Source organism: Protopterus annectens, chromosome 10.part0 (assembly GCF_019279795.1).
Source record: "Protopterus annectens isolate FY-2018-M chromosome 10.part0, PAN1.0, whole genome shotgun sequence".
NCBI lineage: Eukaryota > Metazoa > Chordata > Ceratodontiformes > Protopteridae > Protopterus > Protopterus annectens.
Window position 1 is genome coordinate 194,060,538 of NC_056744.1, and position 25,679 is coordinate 194,086,216.

General features: G+C 39.8%; 1 protein-coding gene across 1 annotated transcript in view; it reads right to left on the reverse strand.

Moving 5' to 3' along the window:
* The window catches only part of LOC122814114 (extracellular calcium-sensing receptor-like), a 134,165-nt gene that overhangs the window by 88,083 nt on the left and 20,403 nt on the right, over positions 1–25,679 (reverse strand). Inside the window, exon 2 of the mRNA XM_044086728.1 lies at positions 6,364–7,191. Coding sequence (XP_043942663.1) covers positions 6,364–7,191 — 828 coding nt within the window. The remainder of the gene's footprint in view (positions 1–6,363; positions 7,192–25,679) is intronic.

Here is a 25,679-nt window from a genome sequence, read left to right on the forward strand (position 1 = left end):
AACAGTGCTTACTCTGGCACACCAGCTATTTTCTTTGAAAGAAAAGAAAATGGGGAGACAGGACAATGGTGAAAAAGGGGTCACAAAGAGGGTAAGACAGTAGGGAAGCAAGCTTGGGATTTGCAGGAGGAATGTAGGTAAGGCCCATAGCTGCCCATTTCTTCATCAGCAACAGCTGTGCATATGTATGTAATTTGGTGTGACATTTGAAACCTTCCACCCCTGAGAGAGGTGTCAGGACAACAATAATACTTGTACAGCCAAATGTAATTGATAGATTCCAAGTCCAGCAGACATGTGTGCGGAATGGGCAGCTATGTATGGGGCGTAATTTTTTTGTCGGTACAGAGTGCCCTTTTTTTTTTTTCAGGTGAGAGTGGTATGTCAGGTGAAGGAAGTCAGTACAGCTGGGGAGGTAGGTTGGGTAGGTAAACAGACAAGACAAACAAGACGCATACAGGGGCAGTGTATGACATGTGTGGGGGGGTTACACAATTGACGGGGACGGAGGTTTGGATATCCAGAGCCCATGAGCCCACAGATGGCAACATTGGAACTGATATCCCCACCCATAGGCAGTTGCCACTGTTCCTTCACTGCCCAGGATGGGGCTGGGCTGGGGGCTGTGTAGGCTGTGCAACAGGCATGCCCGTTAGTTGTGCCACCCGTGCCTCAAGCTGGCATAGGGGCTCGAGAACAGAGTCCCGAATCTCCCTACGCACCACAGTCCAGATGCTATGGAGGGTGAGTGGTGGTTTTCCTCTGGCCACACTTGCAGAGGGGGGGTGAGCCCCATCCCCTGCAGCGCTTCCATCTGCAGATGGCACAGGGCCACCGGAGGAGGGTCCAGACTCAGCACTAGTGCCAGGTGCACTCGCCAGCTGAGGTGGGAGAGGTGGTTCTGCTGGAACCCGCCTTCCCTGTCATCCTATGTTTTGCATTATGCCATGACAGTTTGGGTTAGTGACATATAATACCATTCACAATTAGTTGTAACAGCATGTATTCCCATTAACCAAACAGAACGGACACCTGCAGCTGTAAGATAAATGAAGTAATATTGGAATACACATCTCCATAATATCAGCTAGTTTAATTTCTTACATACATAATTAAATGTAACTTACTCAGTAGTGGGGCATTGGGCATTTGCCGGGACTCCTGGATCCAAAGGTTCAGTTGGTCCTGCTTGCGTCTCTTCAGGTCCGCATGGTGGTGATGGACCTGCTCACCAGTCCTTGGAATCCCTGTGGCACTGGTGAGATCATGAGCCAACCGGTCCCACGCCTTAGCCCTGTATGCTCCCCAGAGGACCTGGCCCTGCATGAGTTGGGCCTCATGATTGTGGACTAGGAGCCAGACCATGTACCTGGACTCCTCAACGCCCCACCTCTGTGCTCGAAAGCAACTACCCTCTCCTACATCTGTCATTCTACCTGCAGTTCAGTTCTAGAATCGTTTAAGCTATGTATTCCCGCCTATGGGGCTTATATAGTCCATTTTTCCCACACATATATGTGATTGGCCATTTTGGAATTGTATCAACTTCAGTAAACCTGCATTGTCATGCTCCAGTTTGTATTCATTCCTATATATTAGCTATTATTGCATTTCTAGGTACAGCTGTCATGGCTTAGTGGTTTGGTACCTTGACTATAGTATCCTAGGTTCGAACCTGGCCACTGCTTTTTATTTTTCATGACTGTCTAGACATGCTGAGGGGTGTGTCTGTATAAAGGCAGTTTTGATACGGCTTGCTCAACGTTGCCCATCGGTTAGCTTGTTTGCACGGTGCGCAGCTCCGCGCAAACGGGGTACGCTGGTTTAAGCCTCATTTGGCTATTGGCACGCATATTACACTCAGCTGAGCTAGGGGCACTTAAATTCAGTGTGTTAAACCACTGCTCAGCTACAGGCACTCATTTTGCACCAGTTAAACCACTGCTCACGTACGGGCAGATGCACTCACCCTGTTAAACTGTAGCTCAGCTATGGGCACATCTGGCATTTTTTATTCTTTTGTGACCTCACATTTCTTCAATATAAATGGGCTATTTCATTACATTTTACATAAAATGTGGTTTTATGTGTACATATTTGTCAGGGACTTGTTTCGTGTTTATTTTGCTAAAAATAAAAATTGGTGTTGTGGGGGCTCGAACCATGAATGCCTGCTCTTCAGCCAACATCTCTACCGCTACGCTATTGCTTCCTGGCTTACTTTGCATATTTAGATCTTATATGCTTTCCCACTGAATGCTAACTGTAGCTGCGCTACGGGCACGCGCGCTCAAACGAGCGCACTCATGGTTAAACTTTTTTAGAATTTAAAAAAAATATATAACATGTTTATTTATATGTTTTCTGTTCATAGTCTGTGGGGGCATGTGTTGTGTTTATTCACATTTCCGTGGACTCTGTCGTGGGTGTTTACTTTTAGCACTTTTCCTCTTCTGGGGGCATGTCCGCTTAAAGGGCTTGGCCTATGGACATGCCCCCTACTGTCTTACACGGACCGTGTTAGCCTTAGGTGTGATTCAGCATGCTCTCATGAATATGCAAAGCATGCTGACATCACTCCGTTTAACTGCAGCCTCCGTGTATGAGTTATAACTCTTACACGGAGGCTTCGTGAATCCTGCCCGATGTGTGGATCCTGAGGCAGGTTGATTCTTCTTAGTGGGGTGGGGGGTATTAGGTAGCAGCCAAAGCACACTGGTGTCACACTTCATCTCCAGGAACATCTTACCCTGAGATGATGGACTTATTGAGAGACTGGACTCAAGAGCAGGAGGCTTTGTCTCTGTGGAGAGGGGATTGGAATTCTATGTTTTCTACCCAAGACATTCCTTCTGGACCTATGTTGCTCTATGACCCTTTACAGGGTAGACAAATTACATGTTATCTGCAGACTATGGATATAATTGACTTGCATTGGGCTCTTAATCTCCCAGCCTCAAAATTTACCTGCTATTCTCCCAAGTGTGGATTTTATTAAGGAATACACAAACTGTAGTATTAAAATAATACAGTTATTGTTTTAAGGTATTTGTCTGTATTGCAGTTCATCTTTATCTTGCAGCCATTAGAGGGGGATTTTGGATGAATTAAAAGTCTGTAGAAGCATTTTAGAAATGAAATGTATTTTTTTTCTTCTGGAGATGTATTTCAAGTTTTGATCTCACTTTCTTTTTCTGGATGGTCTGTACTATAGGGCAATATACAACTTTATCTACTTGAGCAATGAAATCCATTTAAGGCAAAATATGGGCCTACACTTAGAATCTGTGCTCACCGCAAACAAGGTGAGGTTTGTAATAAATTATACAAATCTCCAAGGTGTTCTGTTCATTCAGCAAAAAACTTTATTTGGGTTAGAAGGGAAGAAAATAAGTAACAGATACAAGAGCTGAAAAGGAAAATTGTTTCAAATGTGGATTACATGTGTCTATATTTTACCTAATGAATGCTAAAGTGGTTTATTCTCCCATTAAAGTTATATTCAGAGTGAGATATAATGGGTATTTTGGATCCTAAGGCATCACAGAAATTAAAGAAGCTTACGTAGAATTTTTACTGGTTTGACTACACACATGGTATGAGATGAAACTTTTGTGTATCCCATCAGATCTTAGAGTATTAAGTCTCCCAAAAACAGACTGTTATACCAGGGTGGTCAAATTCAAAACTGGCTTGACCTTATTGCAGTATGAATTTCCCCCACTTTGGAAATAGATGATTTCTAAAATAGGTGAGGTGGAAATGTTCTACTCTTCTATGGAGGAGTAATACGGTGTGTAATTTTAATTCATTTATTGTCAGGGGTGTAGTTGCCTCCTTAAAATGGGCAAATTAGTTCACAGGAATATCCTTTTGGAAGTTAGATGTGGTCCTTACTTGGATGGATTATAAATCTGATGTTTTTCCAGGATGGGTGCAACCCGAATTAAAACAGTGTGCAAAATTGTTGTTTTTTGAAACCAGATGGTGAATAACAGGGCAACTCAAGGCTGGGGTAGTTACAGCAATTTGACACAGAGGACTGACTTGTTAGAATCATATTATCAAATGTTGTGAAATACTCTATGGGACATATAGGACAACCCCCCCCCCCAAATATTTCTCGATTAATTCTGATAAGTACAACAGAAGCTGGTTATCTAAAGAAAATTATAGGTTCAATGTATCAAATTTGGTTGAGGATTTATACAGTTGCACAAAGAAATACAAGGCTCTGTGGGAGAGAGAGAGCTCAGGGTAATCTTACTTCATTACATCTGAGTGATGCCTTCAGTTGCATCTGCAGTTAACTCCTACTGATGCTTCCAGGATTCAAATATTGCTTGTTCATATTGACGTCAGTAATTACAAAACCATGCTGTGTACAAGGTTTTAGAAGATTTTATCTTAAACATACACAATGCCAAACTCAACTGCATTAATATTTGACCTCTGTTTAGTGCAGGTAAATAGATATTAACTGTTGGTTTTATGATATTAATCTATACAGATATATTTTTCAAATTTTTTAAAATATTTCAACAACCAAGTAATACAGGCAGAACTCCGTAGTCTCGTATGAAAGCTCTCAGATAGATGAATAAAATTCTGCTGACAGTATGTGCATAACTTGAGTAGTTGCTGAGATATTGTGAGTTGTTTACAAAATATTGCACATGTAATAGTTACTTTGCTTACTGTATCTTATAAAATTTAGTTTAAGACCTAGAACATAAAGAATGCTACCACTATAAAAATTGTTTGTGCTGAAGAGTTTGCCATTTATACTTCTCTCATAACCCATATGGTTCCAAATATATGAACATTTGAAATGTGAGGGCATAATTTGATTGTGTTAAAAGGCTTAGGCTCTGCCCTTTGGAACTTACAGTGCAAACATCTTGAGCTCCATTGGAGTGAATGAGTTAAGTAAAGAATATTGGACTTGTCTGTTAAAAAAATCCTAAATATGTGGCCAAAACTCAGAAGTACAGGTTTTTCAGCTGGTAGTACCTTTTTTTTTTTTTCAATAATAAATCTTTATTCTTTTCCAATTGTTAATACAACACAACAACACCTTTTTTAAAGTTTTCAGTACAACTATTCTACTGGCCAGGATGTTTTCTACAGTCTCCTCTCTGTGCTGGAGAGGTAGGGGATTAGAATTAGAGAATTGTTATCACATCTTTTGGGAGTGGCCCTGTTCTGATACCTTTAAAACAGAAACCCAGTCAGCCCATGAGTTAAAACTTGGGCTCTAGGTGGTTATGACCCCTGCTGCCTTTCTTTTTGACCCATGCTACCTTTCTTATTGATTACTTTGATGAGGATCATTATGAATGTATAGAGCTAATGTATTTTGGATCTTATTTGTTTACTTGATGTGGAAGCAAAGTATCTCCCTTCAGATCCAGGACTCAAATTTACTATTGTTAAACTGATAATTTTTCTTTAGTGTGCATTTCTAGTCTGGCAAAATGGGTTTTCATTAAGTTATTTTCTATGCTTTATGATTTGCTGGGAAAAGAAATAAAGATTTGGTCAGGTATTATGATCCTGGGCTAAGGTGATCAAGGAATGGTTTTCTGGAGGAATTCATTGAGGACTCCCTAAAGTCCCATATGGAAAATTTGAGTGCAGGAGCACAGCCACCAATATACTAATACCAGTAATGGCATGAGCCCAAATGGAACCCAAGAGATATTACTCTGAGAACATGTGGATAGGGCCATACAACGAATGAACCTCTGAAAGGGAAGGAAGTAGGGGTGTAATTAAGTGACAAAAAGTTATGAGAAGTATCTATCATTTGTGCAGGTGAAAGTTGACTTTGCCAAGGCAGTAAAAAATGTGTACACCAGCATGAACACTTATGCTGTAGATAATTCTGTTCATAAAACATTTAATTCTGAGCTGAGGGTGTAGCTAAATTAGTAAATATTAGCACTGCAACTATATAACCTTCTAATAGGGTGATTTAACATTCATTTCACACTATTTACTACACTACTGCCATCCACAAAAATATTTAAGTATTGTTAAATGTCTATATGGCTAGATATAAATGTTTGCCTTGTTTAGTGTAAGATTTAAATGCATTGTTAAACTATCTCCCACTCTCATAACTAAAATTGGAAGAATTACAGCATACAGATGCTGGCATGCACATGACTAAGGGAATGATTCAAGTTTTCCCTGAGCCTTACACAATCACAAAGCAAGTAAAGCAACACTTAACACTCATATAGGTTCTTTACAGTCATTTATATTATCTTATGATTTAAATGTAGTTAAACTTGGGCATTATTGTAACATCCCATAATCTTTTCATATACCAGTTCTGTAATTTTTTATTTTGCTCACCTGCCATGGATGAAGATTTGTGACAGCAGCACAAGATACATTCTCTGGTATCCCATCCTTAGAATCACAGGATAACAAGCTGTGCAGCCCATGGGCTATAGCATATGCTGCATTGTATGCACTGATTGCTTCCTGGAAGCTGTAGGATTCAAAAACTGAAGTCTGTAGTTTCTTCAGACTTTCAGTCCCTGTACAAAATGAAGTGGCTTTACCTGCAGACATTGCGGTGTTATTGTTAGACAACTTACAGTGGAAAACTGTTTCCCAGAAAAGAGTCAGAAAATTATCATTATTTGTTGGAGAAGGCATAATGTTGTGCACAAATTCTTGGAACCCAGGAATCTCTGGATTGTACTTTGTGAAACCTAAAGTTCCGTTCAATGTCTTCCAGTTCTCTTTGATATAAAACACTAAAGAGTTTCCCCAATGTGTTGGGGCAATCCAGACTTTGTCACTTACATTCTGCATTGTGACTTCCTCCATTAATGGTATAAGGTACAACTGCGTCGAATAGACAATAATCACCTTCACTGATGGGGCCTTGATCTTTTCAACAATTTGCCGCAGTCTGCTCTTTGAACTGTATGCAGGTAGTATTTCTAGAAAAGCTACACAGTTTCCTCTCTTAGCAAGTTCCTGCAGTAAGCCCTGGCTGCCTTCTATTCCTATGTCATTATCAGAGGCCAGAATGCCAATCCATGTCCAGCTAAAGTGTTTCATCAGCTGGGTGATGCCAACAACCTGAACAGTGAAATTGCTTATAGTGCGAAGAAAGGAAGGGAATTGTTGTTTGTCACCCAAGAGAGGTAGCACAGAGCCATAGCTAATCTAAGGAAATAAATTAATTTCAAAGTGTGGTACTTAGATGCCTCTAACAAATATCCTACTTAAACAAAAGTTTGCATTCTTTGTCAAAAACAAAAATGTCTCACAAAAATGCTGATGCACAAATTTCACTAGAATTGTTATAGAAATTCTGTTGAAGAAAGCAGAATAAACTGTAATAAATGAAATAAAGCTATGAAATAAGTCCTCAGATATGGGTATTTTATATTTATGAAGCTTTTCAGTTGCATGGATTGCATGTGTTGCATATATACAACTGTGACTCTGTTTTGCCTCACATCACTGACGACCCTGCATTTCTGCTTGCATGGACCTCAGTGCCCCTTTAATTGTTATAGCATCTTAAGCTGTGATAGTACACTATACCTATAATGCTTCTAGTTTACCTAATCAGATGAATCATTACCAAATCACGCATTACCAACTAGTTTAGGTCAGAGTCACTTCATCCATTTATCCTCAACCTTTTTTTCCCATTTTTGCACATGGAGTCAGGATGTCACATTAGCAATGAAAGCCAAATGTTCACACCACCAGGTGGCTAGTCCTGCCATGGTTGCTCTTTCAGAGCATACATATGCATGCACACTCATACCTACATCTAACTTTTGTGTGTCTAATCTACCTTTTGCATGTCTTTGGAATGTAGGAGGAAACCAAAGCATCCAGAGAAAACCCACCAAACACAGGGAGGACATGCAAACTCCATGCAGAAGTATTCTTAGATGAGAAATGAACCACTCATACTCTTACTGTGTGGGAAAAACTTTACCTGTTGCACTACTGTGTCACCCTGGCTGTGACTCACTTCACAATCTCACAAAAGGCTGATGTACACTGCACAGAAACAGCAAGATTTCCATATTAAAGCATTGCAGTGCAACAAACTTTAATACATGTTACTATACCTGCAAACAAAGATTCAAAATAATTGACAGTGACCTCAAAAGAAGTATGATTACACATTTGAAGGATATGCATTTGGTGCTTCAAAACACCGACGTGCAATAGAAATACATTACTGCAGAATGACATTCTCGACACACTGCTGGTAAAAGTAGTAAATCCTTCTTAGAACTACTTAATCTTTCTGGAAGAGTCGGATGAAGATATAAACTCTAGTGCTTATTTTAAGTCAAAAGGAACCGGACATCTGATCAAAGACTAAATAAGTGCCTCCTTACTAATCAGTGCCATGCATTAAAAGTTACATTTCTCATGTACCACTAGAGATTGATACTCATGGTTATGGAACATTGTTATGTTATTGTTTGCTTGTTAGGTAGATGATGAGACAAGCAAAGAGAAAAAGTAATATTTGTATTACACAGCACAAACTGTTTTCATTTCTTAATGTTTGTATGATCCCTGGGTTATTATATAGAGGGTTATGAATAGGTTGCCAATCCTAACTGAGTTATGTGTTCAAGGCATGGATGCCAAGAAATTCACCTGCCAGCTTTTAAAGCTGTAAAGCACTCAGTGTGTGCTGTCAGAAAGGCAGTGTAACACAGTCCCTTTCATATACACTCATATTTAATGCCTCTCAACTCCCCAGATTTTATCAGAATGTCCTGATTTTTGTCTCATATGCTTGGTCTGTTACTTAAAAAGTTTGTCATTTTTGGACAAATCACTGAGAATTTAATTCATAAAATAATAACATACATTTAAGTTTCAGACTTTGTAACTCAGAAAATGCAATTGAACACACACATCTGGCTATTTTAGTAGTATTCTAAGTTTATAACAGGAAGTTAGGGACATATTATCAGAGTGAACAACAGGAAGAAATAAATCTTTTACTCTGCTACTTTTGTTTGCAGGTCAGTACTGCCTAGCCCGAGACCTGACCTCAACAGCTTAAGTGGGGAGTGCTTAACATTTGTTAAGTTTGGGTCTCTCACTAGTCTAGTAATTAACTGTTTTGTCATTTTCTGAATATTGAAGTGTAATCACTGCATTCCATGCACTACATATAAATTGTGGGCAGTGTTAATGCATAGAACCACAAAAAAGTGGGTGCAGGAGGTGCTCTTTATTCAGATTTATTTTGTGTTGCATTGCATTGGGCAGTCTGTTCAACTGTGCGATTAGGGAATGTTTTAACGTGCACATTTAATTCTAGTTGATACAATCACAAGGGCATTTAGCATTAATTTTCATTCAGTTGTTGGGTATTTTATGTGAGGTTATGGTTACATGATCTTGATCAGGTGTTTTATAATCTTTTGAACTGTAGAATTTACTATCACGCTGATAAACACGTATAGTTCCTTAGAAATTCAGATGCTGCTACAGAATTGTTAAAACAATAACATGAAAGTAAGTGAAATAGGCACAATAATCTATTTAAATATATATAAGAAAGGTTCTAGGTCCCACTCCATCCCAGTGTGAGAGGTATAGTGCTTGGTCCATCCCAAACTAAATATTTCAACTCTAAGGTTATGCCACCTTAGAGAAAGAGCAATATGTGCATACTGCCTCTCCTTTCCCCAAAACAGCATGACTAAGTTACAATATACAAGTACGCGGTATGGGGGCATATCTATCCATATCAAGATTATAGCATAGATTATTTTTCTACAATGTTATTAAGTTGTTGCATTCCACAGGCGATTCTTAGTTTTGGGTGAAAAAGCACTATATACAAATGGCAGCAAAAGCAACCAGAACCTATAACTGACTGGACTGAGTTCATGGACTTAAAACATGAAATTCAATATTGAGCAGCTTCATATCTTTAAAGAATATGCTAAACATGTTCATAACGTGTTCATAATGTCAGCAATAACACATTGAACATGTAAAACAAGAATACTCAACAATCATTAGTAACTGTGTTTAATACCATCCAATCAAAATTAATTTTAAGCTGCTACAAACATTTAAACAATAACTAAAGCCAAACAGCCATTTAAAAAATATGACTGCTTCCTAACATTTGATCTGTATTAAAAATACTTCTGATGGACGAGTCATTTAAACCTGGGAAACTGTGTTAATTAATTTCATCTGCTATACTAACTCCCTTTTAAAGAAATCATTCCCTTTTGCTTTCAAAATCAGGCACAGAGAACTTAAAAGTTTTTAAAAACTGTTACAAAGCTACTGTGACTTTATAGTGCATTTTCAGTCTGTTTCTTTTTATCTGTTAAGTAATATTCATAAATTCATTACAAAAGACTTTTGTCACTTCTGCCCTCAAATAATGCATTGCAACATGTGCACCAGGCTAAATATATAACAGCAAATGACAAATAATTGTAGTGTTTTGAAAACAAGCTGCATCAAGAGTAACAGAGCAGTCTGAGATGAGACAGGTCAAGGAAGAGTAACAACAGGCATATATTAGCAGTTTCCAACATGGATGAGAAAACAAGAGGATGAGAAGACACAGGAGAGGTAGCTGCAAAGGGAAATGGAAAAATGAAAGGACTTTGGTACCTCGACATGTACAGTTTTAGCAATAAGGATTTAAATGAAGCACATAAAGCAACTTTACTTAAAGTAGCTTCACTTACACCAGCAGGAAGGACAAATATTGCTGACACTTATACTGAAATTAAGTTAATTATTTGAAAACCACACTAGTTGAGTTTATTTGTTGATTTGTGTTGGTTTATTGGGTAGTTTGATTATCAAAACTGAATATTTGGAAATATTGCTAAAATGAAGAAATATTCACAAGTAGTAAACTACAGAATAATAACAGAAGTGATGAATACAAAGAAAGGCAGCAGTACATAAAATGACAAGTACCAAATACAGAAAGGTGTAAAAATACCATAAAGGTAACAATAATGATAGATTAGTAAAGTATTAGAGAGTACACAAGAAATATAGCAACATCACATTAACATATGTACATAATTAGAGGAGTTAGGACACTTTTAGATAAGAGTTTAAGGACAGAAAGGCAAGAGAGGGCACTTTCCAGTCATTAATATAGGTACAAATCTGAGACTACATAGTACTTTTAATCACACTTTCATTAGACATTAAAAACTTTTGAGAAGTCTAATGAAATGGACATCAGAAGCATGTTACAGAAACTTGTTTCTAAAAAAATGCAAATTGTACTACTCTGAAATGAAAACACTGACGAACTTTGGAAGTGATAACACAGATCATGCATGCAATGTAATCTGATCGTATGTAAGATAATACTTTTTTTAGAAATGTAAATGTATTTGATATAAACAAGTTTACAAATCAATCAATGATCTATGTTAATATTTGATAACAGACAATGAATTAGCACATGAAATGTGCAACTTCCTTGAGTGGAATTCCCAAAATTATCAAATTTATTTGGACTTCTGAAGCTATGAAAGAATAAAAACACCAGGTAAAGGATGAGCCACAAAAACTTTAATCAGCTGAGTGTTATTCATCTCCCACAGATATAACAAGGGGGCTTCCGAATTAATTATGTAAAGCAGAAATGTAGTCTAAATACAAATGAAACAAGTCACATGATCAAACTTCTATGAAAGTTTAAATACGTAAGACATTTTAGAAAAGAAAGACCATTCTATGTGCATATGAATGAAGGAGAAATGTTAACACATCCCTAGTGTGAGCATTTTCATTTATACTTACAGGCACAATGAAATTAAGCATTACTAGCCATTCCAATTTATTAAACATATGAATTGTTTACATACTAAAGTTCTAAAAATAAAAAAAATATATATTATTGTTGTTTATATTTACTTGTTTACCAAAAAAAAAACATATTCTCTTGTTTAATTTCTAGGTAGTGTTACTCGCATAAAATAACAAGTGGAATATTTTGCTATATAGACCTCAAACTAAGTATTATAAGTCAGATTGTTATTTATTTAAAGAGTTCCAAAGTTTACACAAAGGAGCACAGTATACCATATACACATATTAATAACACTTCTGAAGTAAAACTTTGAAATTTCACAAAAAGACTAAGATGAGAATAAAGAATTCAGCTAGCATTATGAAACATTTGCATTTGTATTAATCACTTAAATGTTCTATATAGCACTATATTCCAGTTGTTATTTTGATTAGGGCAGAACTGCCTGGAAACTAGCCAAGAGAATATCTGAACTTTTGCATTGTATTAAAACCAAAGATGATAATAATGCACTCTGAATTACCAGTCTTACAAAAGTATATTTGTATTTATGTATTTATTTATTTTTGTTTTCTATACTATATTATGCTAATATGTCATATGGAGGGTTGATTATGAGTCAGTGTTTGATACATTAAAGTTGGAATGAAAAATAAAGCTTGTGCATCCAAGTAAGAATAAAATGTTGGTATTGACAGTGTATTAAAAATTAATCTCTCCTTTAGTTATATGTGCATGAAATTATACTTATATGTGCATGGAATTATCTTTTTTAATGTTTTACATCTTTAAATATTATTAGACTTTTGATCATATGAATTATATAAATTATATTCATTTCTTTTGTAAGTTATTTCGTATTATAAGTTATTATTTCTTAATAAGTTTTATTTTTACAACTGTAGGAAACAGAAGTGCTTAACTGATTAAAGTACTTGTGATTCTTTTTTCTTGGTTTAGATAATTTCCCTTTTTTGAAGTGTTGGTGCCTGTTTTAATTTTTCTTTGTTTATATTGTATTTGGTGAGTTTACTACTGATGGCTGACTCACAAGTATCTTTAGTCAATAAAACTTAATTATACATCCCCTATTGGAGGCATTATGTGCTGCAGGTCCCAGTATTTCTAATGGATGTGCGAGTCTAAAGCAACCAAAGCAACTGGAATCATGCACCCATAAGGAAGACTACTGGATTCATGCACCCATAAGGAAAACCTGGACCTGCAGTGATCACTCTCACTTCATGCACCCTCCCTCCTCCCTCCTCCCACCTCAAACTGGAGAGAACAAGATGGTCTTCCCCATTGAGCCTCAAATGCTCAGCCAACTACCTGGATGATTACCTTTGGGAATTCCTGTCCCTCACCACCTCTGGCCTGTTATTATTTTCAGCCCACTCTATTTCGCCCTTCTCTACCCACATTAGTACAACTTTATTTTTTTCACTATTTACAATTTCTTAGGTGGAATGGTTCTCTTAATTCCTGACCAACTTGTTCATTCCCCTACAATAGTTAGCTGACAGATAATCTGGGATTGGGAAGCCTTAGCCTTACAAAAAAAAATAGTTTCCTTTGAAACTCCTGAGATCCCCTTGTTTCTTCACCCCTACAAAATCCACTGATTTTTTTTTTATACTGGGAGATAAAACAAAATATTTCACTACACTTCATAGCTATGCAGTAGTTGGGATCCCCCTCTTGATATGTACACCCACTCCTTTAATTAACTACACTAAGTCCTTTGTTCACCCACAAGTCCAATCACACTATTTGGCCACAACATCACAACAGTCAGGTCATTGAACATGGTTTATAAGCAGATCTGAGGAAGAACTTTCAAAAGCACATCTGAAATTAGGTCCACTACTGCCCGCACCAAGTCCTATTAGAATAGTTTAAAGGTGTCCTCAATTCATTTTTATGTGATACTGAAGTTTGGCAATATCTAAACCCAGTACAATGCTACATTAATTGTTTGGTGGTTATCGTGCATTTGTAAAGTGATCTCCTAGAAAGGCTTTCTTACATTTTTCAAGGATTTAATTTCCTTACAAAATGCATGTGTTTCTGAGATACCTGGTTTAATCTGAACTTGGCATGTCACTACAGTAATCACTTGATTTTTTTTGGGTCTATATCATGATGTTGAACGCACAGGTGTTCGAACATCATAATATCAAACCCATATGTCCGAAATGTGAAAATAGCGAAGTGGAGGAACACCGATTTTTTTTCCAGGGAAAAAAATCGGTGGGCCATTTTTGCAGCTTTGTTATTTCCTGCACTGTGGTGCGATCTCAGAGTTGGTATATTTAAGTAGAGGGGGTGGGGGGGTCACAGCCCCCCATTAGGGGGTGTGGTGGGCATAGCCCCCCACATTAGTATAAGTTTAAAGTGCACGTGTTTTTTTGTTTTTGTTTCAGAACAGTGATTTTTTTTTTCCCTGGGACAAAAATCACTGTTCTGTGTGTTCATACTGCTTGCATTTTGAACTTCCCAGTTCGATATTACGTCGTTCGAACACTTGTGCATTCGACAGCGTGATATAGAGCTGATTTTTTATGCATTTTTATGTTATCTCATGGAAAATGTAATACATGCTGAGATTGCAGCCATTTGCAGTACATTGAAAAGTTTAATTATTATTGTAAAATGGACAGGTGTGAGGCTTAGTCTGACCACCCTTGAGACTCTAGCCGCACCTCCAGGAGACATGGCATACCTTGGATGAGGGCCTGAATATGTCCACAACCCATCCCCTGGCAAATAAATACCCTCTATTCTTGCCCAAACCTCTATAGATCTAAACAGCGCTCATCTGTCCATAATAAAGCCTGACTACTCAAAATAAAGAACTGAGTCTGAGAGAGTTTTTTGACCAACAGTTATTTCAATGACAGTTGTGATCCACAAGACAGACAAGACAGAGTCTCTACTAAAATAAGGGAAATGGATCTTTACTATTCTTTCTCCAGCATGGCAGGTACTGAAGGAGAAAGAGAGGGATCAATCCCATGAGCCTAAGCATAAATCCAAAGAAGGCAGCTTCATCAATAAGATGCAACACACTAGTAGAATTTGTAAGTCTCACCATTAAGGATGAGTACACTTACCTCTTCCTAATGAATCATATGGAAGTAGCAAGCAGAAAATTGTAACTATGTGCATGGGATTGCCTTTGTTTGTTGATTTATATATATATATAAATAAATGCATCTTTACTATACTATGAAATAAATAAGTAAAATAATAGCACAAACCCTTGCTGCATGTGTGCAAATAGTAGGCATTGTGAGTATACAAAGTATATATTTGCAGGGTCTGTCTTTTAATGAGTATCTTTATTTTAAAAGTAAATACATTAATAATGGTTATGTTTGGCACATAAGCAGTGCTAAACCTTACAACACTTTTAAAAATTGAATTATTTTGTTTCTGGGCAGGTGCTGCCCTGGAACTATGTGCCAGAGTTGCTTTTTGAATTGCCCCGTTATAAACTGCCACTGATCATATGATTCAAAGCAGTTAGTCAATATGCACTTGAAATTACTATGGAATTTAGCAAAATAATCAAAGCCAAGCAACTACTTTTTAAATGATTGCCTGGGGCAATTCAATAAAGCCTACATGGATTTTTTTATTTTTTTTTGCCATGTAGGCATAGTTGCCCGGAGCTTTCACAGAAGTAAGCAGCCTTGCAATCGAGTAAACAGAGCTGAGGGACGTGCACAAATGTACAAACACAGAAGTGTCCATGACATGCAAATAACCTCTTAAGCAGGATGGTGTTGGAGTGATCCAGCAAACAGATAGCCAGTCCTGCAGATCCTGTGTTGGTGTCCGAAGTATTCACAGAAAACTTCTGTGTACATTAACTATAAAAGAGAACAGGAGCTGTAAAAGCCCAGTTAGAAGGACAGAAATAGCATAGCAGGCACATATATTTGCAAAACTATGCCCTGTGTGTTCAAAACATAATGGAAAATAATTTAAAAATAAATATATTTTTTAATACCCATATTATGTTTGTGAGGCATGCCGCAGTGAGCAAACATTTCGTTATGCAAAAAAAAAAAAAAAAAAATTTAAATTGTAAAAAAAAAAATAAATATGTGACAATAATGCATTATAGGGCTTTCCATGGAGTATGTACAATGATAGAATGCTGTGGCTGCTAAGGAGGCAGGGCCTGGAATAGTGTAGTTTCCCAGTTGTATGCAAATGACCTGGGGTTACTGAACAGCAAAAATGTGTATCCATGCCCACAGATCCCATTAGTGTAGCCCCAGAACCATGTTGGTGTCTACAGAAGTAGCTGAAATAAAAAGGTGTGTGTCTATATTTCTTAAAGCACATTGGAGCTCAGTTGAGCCTGTTTGCGCTCTACTCTGCTGAGCTGAGCAGGGGGGTGTCTAGTGCCTGCTCAGCGTTGTTACCTGCAGGGCACATGTTTCAGCAAGTTTGAGCATGTTTGTGAGCCATGCTGCTATGCTGAGCATGCCCATCCATGGAGTGTGTCCATTGAGTGCAGAGCATTGTTTATACCTGTGGTGCAGGTTTGACCAATGCACTGCAGTGCTTAGCAGGGAAAGCTGTTAAAAAAAAAAGAAAATTGCCTGAGAAAGCCAATCATATATAAATTACTGTTGATCACTGTACCACTTAAACTGGGCCATTAAAACACTTATAATGATGTACTTGGCAGGTAGAGTGCATCATAGGTAGCCACTCACACAGGCTGCACCTACAGCAGAGCACTATAAAAGTTGCATGCACCCTATAATCGGATTTCACCCCCATATTCTGCACCAGTGGAGTACAAATGTGGGATTTTTAACTAAAGCAATGCTAGGGGCTGTTGAAACTCTGCTACTTCTGCATGTACTAGCCACTGAGGTCAGTGCTGATGCTGATGCTGACAATAAGCCTAGACTGAGAAGGAGAAGAGTGTTCAGGCCCAGGGTAACCTTCCAGAAGCTACATGAGCTGGAGACTGTACAGCACAACAGGGTGGACTGGACAGGGACATACTACAAGAACTCACCAAGCTCTGCCACCCTCAACTCAGACCCAGAGCCAACATAGGGTAACCTATCCAAGTGGAAACAAAGGTATGTGTAGCCCTTAGGATACTAGCTACAGGTACTTTCTAAAGACCAACTGGGGATATGATGGGGGTTTCACTGTCATCAGCATCCAGGGTACTCCTCCAGTTCCTGGATGCCATGCTAAAACATGGGAGTGTGCACATTTATTTACCCCACACCCCTGAGGATAGGGCCATAAGAATGCATCTCTTCTACTGTGTAGCACACTACCCTGAGGTATTGGGTGCCATATACTGCACTCACGTACACATCAAAGTACTGTCTGGTGAGGAGGGTAGATTCTATGATAACCACAAGGGGTATCAGTCCATCAACTGTTAGGTCATGTGTAATGCCCAGGCATTATCATGAATGTGTGTGCTGCCAGCCCTGGCAGTTATCACAACTCCCATATCTGGCACAAATCACAGCTGTACCAGAAGTTTGCCGGGGGGGCATCCCACACGAGCATCTACTGGAGGATGCTGGCAATGCACTGGAACCATGACTTATGGCCCCCATCAGAAACATACACACAACTACCAAAGAACACCAAAATGAGGCACATGCACAAATTAGGAACATCATAGAGTGTGTGTCTGGACTGCTCAAGTCATGGTTCCAGTGCCTCAATATATCTGGTAGAGCCCTGCAGTAATCTCCAGCCACATGTGTACAGATGTTCACTTAATGTGCCATGCTACACAATATGATCCTGCAGAAACAGATGAGGCAGGATCATCAGAGAGAAAGGATACACAACCCCCCACTAGTGTGTAGGTCCCCACAGCCACACAAACAGGGGAACTCAGATGAGGAAACCCCTGAGGTTGTCCCTGTAGGCAGACATAGACATGACCAGTATGCTCTGGCCTTGACCAAGACACAATGCATAGCACATGCATTGACAACCTAGACTCCTAGGGTCTGCCACCTTACTCTGACTTGCATCCATAGTAAAAAGTATGCCAGCCAGACCACACAACCTGCATCTAACCATGTATTTGCTGCGCACTGCGTGCATCGGACAGAGTCAGCCCTGAAACACAGATCTCTTAACCACTGCATTAGCAAGGTAAGTCACTTGCTTATACAACAAATGTATGGGAAACTAGACTATGGTAGCATATGTATGGACCTGCTGCATGTATGCAAGACAATACAGCAGGCTACTGGGCTACTTGCAGTGAACTAACAACCACTTGGGACAACAGATACTCTGTCCAATACTGAGTGCCCCATAATATTCCTTAGGCTACACGGCTGGAAACCCCACTGTATTATGCAAGGGAAATGCCTAACAATGGGGTTATAGGACAGAGGCATGACTATCAATGCCAGAGTCCCTTATTCCCAACATATCAGTATTCCCATACAACTGCAGTACCAGTATGTTTGCAAGGATATATCAACAGACCACACAATTCCAGAGCTGTCACATAGAACCTGGCCACATGTTGTATTTTCCACAAAATGCAGAGGTCACAGCAGAGGTCACAGTATATGTCTGTATGCTGTTGATAGTGTGAGGAATTAATACTTACTTTCTGGTGGCTGGTGTGGCTCACTGGGTTAAGGACATTAGCATGATTCATAATGCTGTTGATGGTTCAAAACTGGCCGCACCTACAACTTTTGCATGTGAGAAACACGTATGGTAGGACTCCCACAGACTGTTATAATGTCAGAATCTGTTACTGCAAGAAAGCTGGACAAAGCTAGAGAAAATGGGGGGGGGGTGGCGGGTCAAACCTACAGACATTATACATGGCCTGAGTAACCTAGAAGGTGGCTAATATAACAGCAGGTTGCAACAGGTCAGATCAGTTGCAGGATGTAAAGGCCATCACTTAACCGTGTCAGTACTTGCAACAATTCAGTGGACTGCATTTTATAGCATATTACTGGAAAAATACAACTGTATGAGGAACAGAGCAGACATATGGGGTGGAATGCTGGACATTATGCAAAAACATGTACAATGAGAGGTATAAAGACTGTCACCCTGTGTGTAGTGTTACATAATGTAGCCCAGTCACATCATACCTCTCAACATCTTAGAGCAGGAAATCTGGACAAGGCCATGAGCAATACTGGGACAAAGATTAACTATTGTTCAGGCAAATGTGGAAAGTTCAGAGAATAACAGGTCATACATTAGCATGAATCTCCTAATGTGTATGGAGTCAGAAACTCAAATGTCTGTCATCATTTCCTAATGTCAGTCTATAATGATTTGCTACTAATGTCGCAGAAAATCACAATGCTACGTAAAACATACCAAAAATTTGACGGAAAACTCTGGACATTCAATTACAATCTGTACAATTGATAGGTATGAGTCACATATTACATTTAGCAAACAGCCGGGCATTGCCTTGGATAAAATATCAGGGTCAGGGTGGTGCTGGACTGTGAAACAGGTGCAGCAGCCAATTGGCTGCAGCACACAAAATCCCAGACTTGAGTACAGGTAGGTCTGGCCTGGAGTCACCTTGTAAATAATGACAGTCACACTGGGCATGCTCCTACACTTAGCTAACTTGCCTATTCCACCTAAAGAACTGCTATGTGGAAATATATCTGTGCATACAGACAGCTATGTATACGTATCTGTATCTCTCTATCCCCCACACACATGATTCCCTATATCAGTATGTGGCACATATATATGCATATTTTAACAAGATAAATGTGTATATATATTTATATATATATATATATATATATATATATATATATATATATATATATATATATATATATATATATACAAATATATATATATATACAAATATATATATATATATATATATATATATATATATATATATATATATATATGTATAGAGAGAGAGAGAGCTAAATAATATGCAGACTGATAAGTGCATGTTCAACTGGGGCCCTGGTGCAGAAATACAACCATATAAAGCCACACACACACTCATGGATGTAGAAATGTTCCTCACAGCCTGTATATGTGCACATATATCTTGCAAATATACATGCTTTTTGCAGTTTCTCAGTAACTCAATCTGTTAAATACCTTGTATGCAGTACATTTTGCCACACACAGTTCGGGGTTGGAATCCTGTATTGCGTTGCACTTCAATTACATTATTGTGAAGAGAGCAAGTACCGACTGTGTCTTGCAATCTTAATCCCCATAAGTTACTGCTACCTTATTAACTGCCAACCAGTTTTGCAAGACAAAGGTCAGCAGGCAGAGACACAATGCACATATCCATATAGCTTAACTATATTTCACCTACTACTCTGTTTTTCACACTGTCGCATAACAGGCATACCCTAAGCAACAGACATACACTAAGCACATACACTGATTGGACTGTGTAGAATACCCCTATCCTGGCTTTGCCATAATGACAGGCCTGACACAGCTGCCACAGTTACACATACAGCTTGCTGTCCACCAAAGCGTTCACACTACAAGCTATATGTAGTAGGCTGCAGCAGTAGCTGCAGCCCATAACATACACAGATGTATGTAAAGGTAGCTGCTACATACCTTCCATACCTCCCAAATCCCTAGAACAAGGGATCTGGACACAGCCATACTTAATGGGGTGGGTAAAGGCCCAGAGATAGGGACATGTGTAACAGTATGCCCCATACAACGATAGTAGGTTGATAGAATAACAGCTACTGCATTAACATGCATATTCCAATGGATATGAAATGTGACACTCACATGTCTCTCGTCCCTTACTGACCTCAACCCACAATGTTTGCCAGTTAAATGCAGGATAACGATAATGTCATGGGACACTGACCAAACATATGAGGCAAACTGTGGACATACTTCATATATCTCTACAGTGGACAGTATTTGTACCTACCCCCTGTGATGCTGTAGTTTCCACACCTCAGTAATATCCATCTCAAACACTAAGAAAGGGGCCAAGGCCTACAGGAAGCCCTTACATATTGCACTGTGGTGTCATATATTTTGCTAATGATAGTGCAGTTCAGATGTTCTGGCTGCAGTTAGCAATTCTGAGCCACAGGGTGGTGCAGAGGCAATTATATGTTAATGAATCTTACCTTCAAAAGGCAATCAAGGGGTTATAGGAAGCAGTTCTGTATGAGGTTTTGTCATACATACAGCATGTGTCTAAAGCATTTCCAGAGGAAAGAGTCAATAAAGGAATACTGCATTCCACCAGGTATGTAATAGAGTTCTCTATATAACGGGATGCAGATGGGAGCATGGAGGTATTGGGAATATGGATTACAGCAGTAGGCTTGTAGTAGATCTATGGTATTGAGATGCCATTGATAATCTGCGTTCCTACACCTATAGACATGCTTTTCAACTGTCCTTGCTTTCAATCACATCTCAGCTCTGTCCCTGTTAATCCCTTCTACAACAGATGGCTGTTGTAGGAAAGCTAGTGGATTACATGTAATACATAGTGACAATAACTAAGGGTGTACACTCTTGTACCATCAAGCAATGGACTGTATTTCACCTTGTCTCATTCTGTGAATGTGTCAGATAAATACTTCTAACATTGTAAAAGTGTCCCTAAATGTCCCCGATGCACTCTGCACAAGTCACTGTTTCATTAACATTTGTCCCTGTTTTGTTGAGAGCTATGCCTAACATACCTTTCAATCTCCTAAAGCAAGAATTCAGGACAAATTCATAATTAATGGGGGAGCAAAAGGCCCATCCTCAGTGACCAAGAATAAATATAGACTGTACAAGGTAAGAACGTGAGTAGACTAATAGATGTTATTTTAGCATAGCTGTTTTCTGGAGTATGACATGTGGAAGTCAGATTCTGACTTTATTTCTTTACATCAACCATCCATGCTTGGCCAACCATTAGTCAGAAATCCACAAGTTTGTGTGGAAAGTATCACATGTATGAGGCAAACAAATTAACATTCTGCAAACACCTGTATAGTTGAGAGGTATGATACCTACAGGGAATGTATACTACAGCAGGTTTGCATTGCTTTCTGTCACCGTGGCACACTGGTGTTGCTGGACTGTCCCCATATAGTTGTTGTAACAGCACACTGCTATTTGTCTGACACTGGCTGTATGACATATTAGTGGGAATTTTCCAGTAGGGTCACACCACAGTAGACTTCAGTGATGGGTGTCAGGACATACAGAAGAATCTGTCATGGCGCACAGGAACATAATCCAGTATTGCTCATATCCTGGTGATAACCACACATGTAGTGTGTACAGACTGTGGATTATGATGTGTGAGGGAGCAGTGGATGGTGCAGCTCATAATGTGTTGCAGGATCTGTACATAGTGGACGTCCATGTATCTGGTCCTGTAATGTGTTCCCCTCTTGTTGTCTTTCAGGAACTATATATCACAGCAGGCATTCACCATTCACAACTGCAGAGAATGACATTATACTGGATGGCCTCAGATAAGACTATCACATCTTGCTTTCCAGGGCTAGACACAATCGTGAACAGCAGGCAGCACTGTGGGCAGACCTTGTGTGGGCTGTTAGTCAGATTGGCCAACAGGATAGGACCTATAAGAAGGTCCGACACCAGGCCACAGATATGGTGAATACTGCATTGCAAAGGGCAGCTGCTGTTGCCAGGGATCATGCTGCCATCAGTGGAAGGCCTGTGATGGAAAAACCACTCTTGGCCACAGAGCATTTCCTGGCAAACCTAGGATCAACCAACAGCTGCCAGACATCCATCATGCCATACATCCTGGAGGTGGGTCTCACAGCATCACAGCATCCACTGAAGAGGAGCATCCAGGTAAGCTGACTCTGTTCACCGGTGTATTACTGTATCAGTCATTGTGGCAGCCTGTACATACCAGTACATGGGTATCAGGTCTATCTGCATGGGAGAGGGGTTGGGGGTTATGCATAGTTGTGCATAGTTGGGCACACATACTCAGAATGCCAGCAATATAGCCATTATAAGTAACTAATGTACATGTGGATATATGCAGTTATTACCTTGTAGTGCTGAAACATGTGGTGCTGCTGACATTACCTCTCCCTCACTCTTCATAGGTCCATCTGGAGTTGCCCAAGGCCAGGGTCCTGTGCCTGGTAAGCATGATACTGTTGCTTTACCAATCATATATACCCTTTGAAAATTAAGGGGTGCCATATTGCCCTATGTTCAAATATTGTGTTTAGCCATAGTAGAATATTTGTATGTTCCATTCTGGAAGAGTTAGCTACAGTTCATAGACTGGGTAATCACAGGTGTGTAATTGAATGACTATTGACATGTATTCACTTATAGTATCAGCTACTATGCAACCTGGAATACATGAGGCAATTGCTCCAAGATACTATCATGTATAGTGACATATTGCATACCCTACAGGTATATTATACTGGCAACTTTAACTGGATGTATCTGAAGTGCATGTTATAAAGGCCGTGTCTTGTATGTGTATGTTGTGAAGTTGTCTGTTGTGCATGGGAGCAGAGATGAGAAAATGTGAGATTGGTGCTACAGGTTTAGATCCTCATCTGTATGAGTCTGTGTGTATTACTATACATAATAGCGCAGGTAGTAATGTACTGCTTTTATCCTGGTTTTCACAGTTGACCAGGGGGGTTGGAGTCTGTCCCCCTCACAACCTGATGTCAGTGTCTCATTGGACAGTGATGATGATGGTGGCCATAGTGAGGCACAGGTGGGGTTGTTGGGGGTTGAATCTGTCACAGAGGTTGACATCCCTCTTCTGCCCCCATTGTCTCTGCACAGTCAGTATGCCCACATATACCCAGTCCCCACAGGCCACAGATATTGGACTGGCAGAGGGTGGAGACTTTGAACAGGAACGTTTGGCAACTATGGCTCTAGTGAATGTAGACATTGGCCATAGCCAGAGAGCTAGCAAGGTCCCACACAGGTGAATTGACAGGGGTGCTCATAGGGAGCCTGCTGTCCGTCCACCACTTATTGCTGGTGTCACATCACGAGTCACTTGATCTATGTTTCAGACCATCATGGAGGCACAGGCATGTTCTGAACACAATGACAGATGTATGCTTAGGGTTATGGATGTTGCACAGTCTGACATTCGTGACTGCCTCCACCACATTGGGGACACACTGGTTTGGTTCACTGATGCAGTAGACAGACAGTGGGATGAGACAGTATCTGTCTTGGATGGCACATTGTCTGTGCTGGAGCATTTTATTGGAGTTGGGTATCGAACACATGGACATAGGTCAGCAACACCATCTGCTGAGAGTCCATGTGGCCATGCACAGTCACACTTCTGTACTGGCAGTAACATCAGCACTACAGAGGGAGTTGTGCTGTCCACACCACAACATGTTAGGCCATGGGCACATGGTCCTGGGCAGTCCCATGGAGGACACAGCTCCAGCAGACAACAGGCACATCAGGTACTACTACCATGTCTGACCTTGGGCATGATGGAGTCAGTGTTACTCCTGGCAGAGCTGGTTCCTGTGTTCATGGCCAGAGATGGTGAACTCTCCACTCTACCATGTACAGCCCACAGCTGTCCAACATACACACATGTAGGGCTAGCACTGGGCTTGACTGTGTACATGCACATACTCAAACACCACTGTCCTATGAAGGTCACCTACTCACTCACATATTACCTCTCTATGGTCCATCTAACTCACACCCCTTCCTGACTCACACACATACTGTCAGCTGTTTGGCATGTCCCAGGCCTCTATCACCCCCCACCACACCCTGTGCATGTGATGATAGTTGTGCCACATCCCTGTCATCTTTACCATTGATGCAGGGAATTGCAACGATCTGTCTGATGCACAGGGTGGCTTCATTACTTCACATGTACTTGTGTAGTGTTGAATTTATTTTGCCATGCCACTTGTTGTGCCCCACAACAGATAATTTATGTTGGCATGTGGCATGACTATGCATCAGACTTTGTGTAACTCATGTTGCATGATGTTATACTGGCATAAGTGTTACAGAATGACAGGTGTGTCACGGACCTGTGTATGTTTCTGTTGCAGGATTCTGAAGACATAAGTCATGGAGAGATGGCATCAATACAGCAGCACAAAATGGCATGGCAGCACAGTAGATGACAACAGCAAGGTTCGGCAGTGTATGTGCATGGTTGCCTAGGTGACTGTGTAAAACACTCTATCAGGGACAATGGTGGCAGTCAACATACACATGCATTCATATTTTGTGATAAGGTCTGTTACCAATGCTACATGTCACCTGGGTTTTCTGAACATACAAATCAACAAGGTGTGGTGATGGAGTTGGCATATGGACAAATATCCTGTGCTGGGTCAGACAGGTAGTGGACATCAGTTATGCATTTCTAGAGGGGGGAAAGTTAGGGCCAGCAGTTAGTCACAGTGCCACAAAATGCATAACCATTGCATAGAGATAGCCCATATGAGGATGTCTGTAGTGCTGCAAGGAGATATATTCACACACACAGAAGTTGGATGATATGAGATTAGAACCATTACCTGCCTAGTAGTGCACAATATAGTTTGCAGTATTTATGGCATGCGGCCAGAGTTTATCTGTTATGAGATTGTCAGCCAGCACTCTTAAGGTGGTTGACATCAACAGGGCTTGTAAAAGAGGGTAATGTAAAGGCTAGCAGGTAGTCACAGGGCCCTAGAATGAATAAGCATTACAAAGACATAGCCCATGCAAGCATGTCTACAATGTTGCGAGGGGATGTATTTACAAACACAAGTTGAATGATATGAGATTAGAACCCCTACCTATGTAGTAATACACA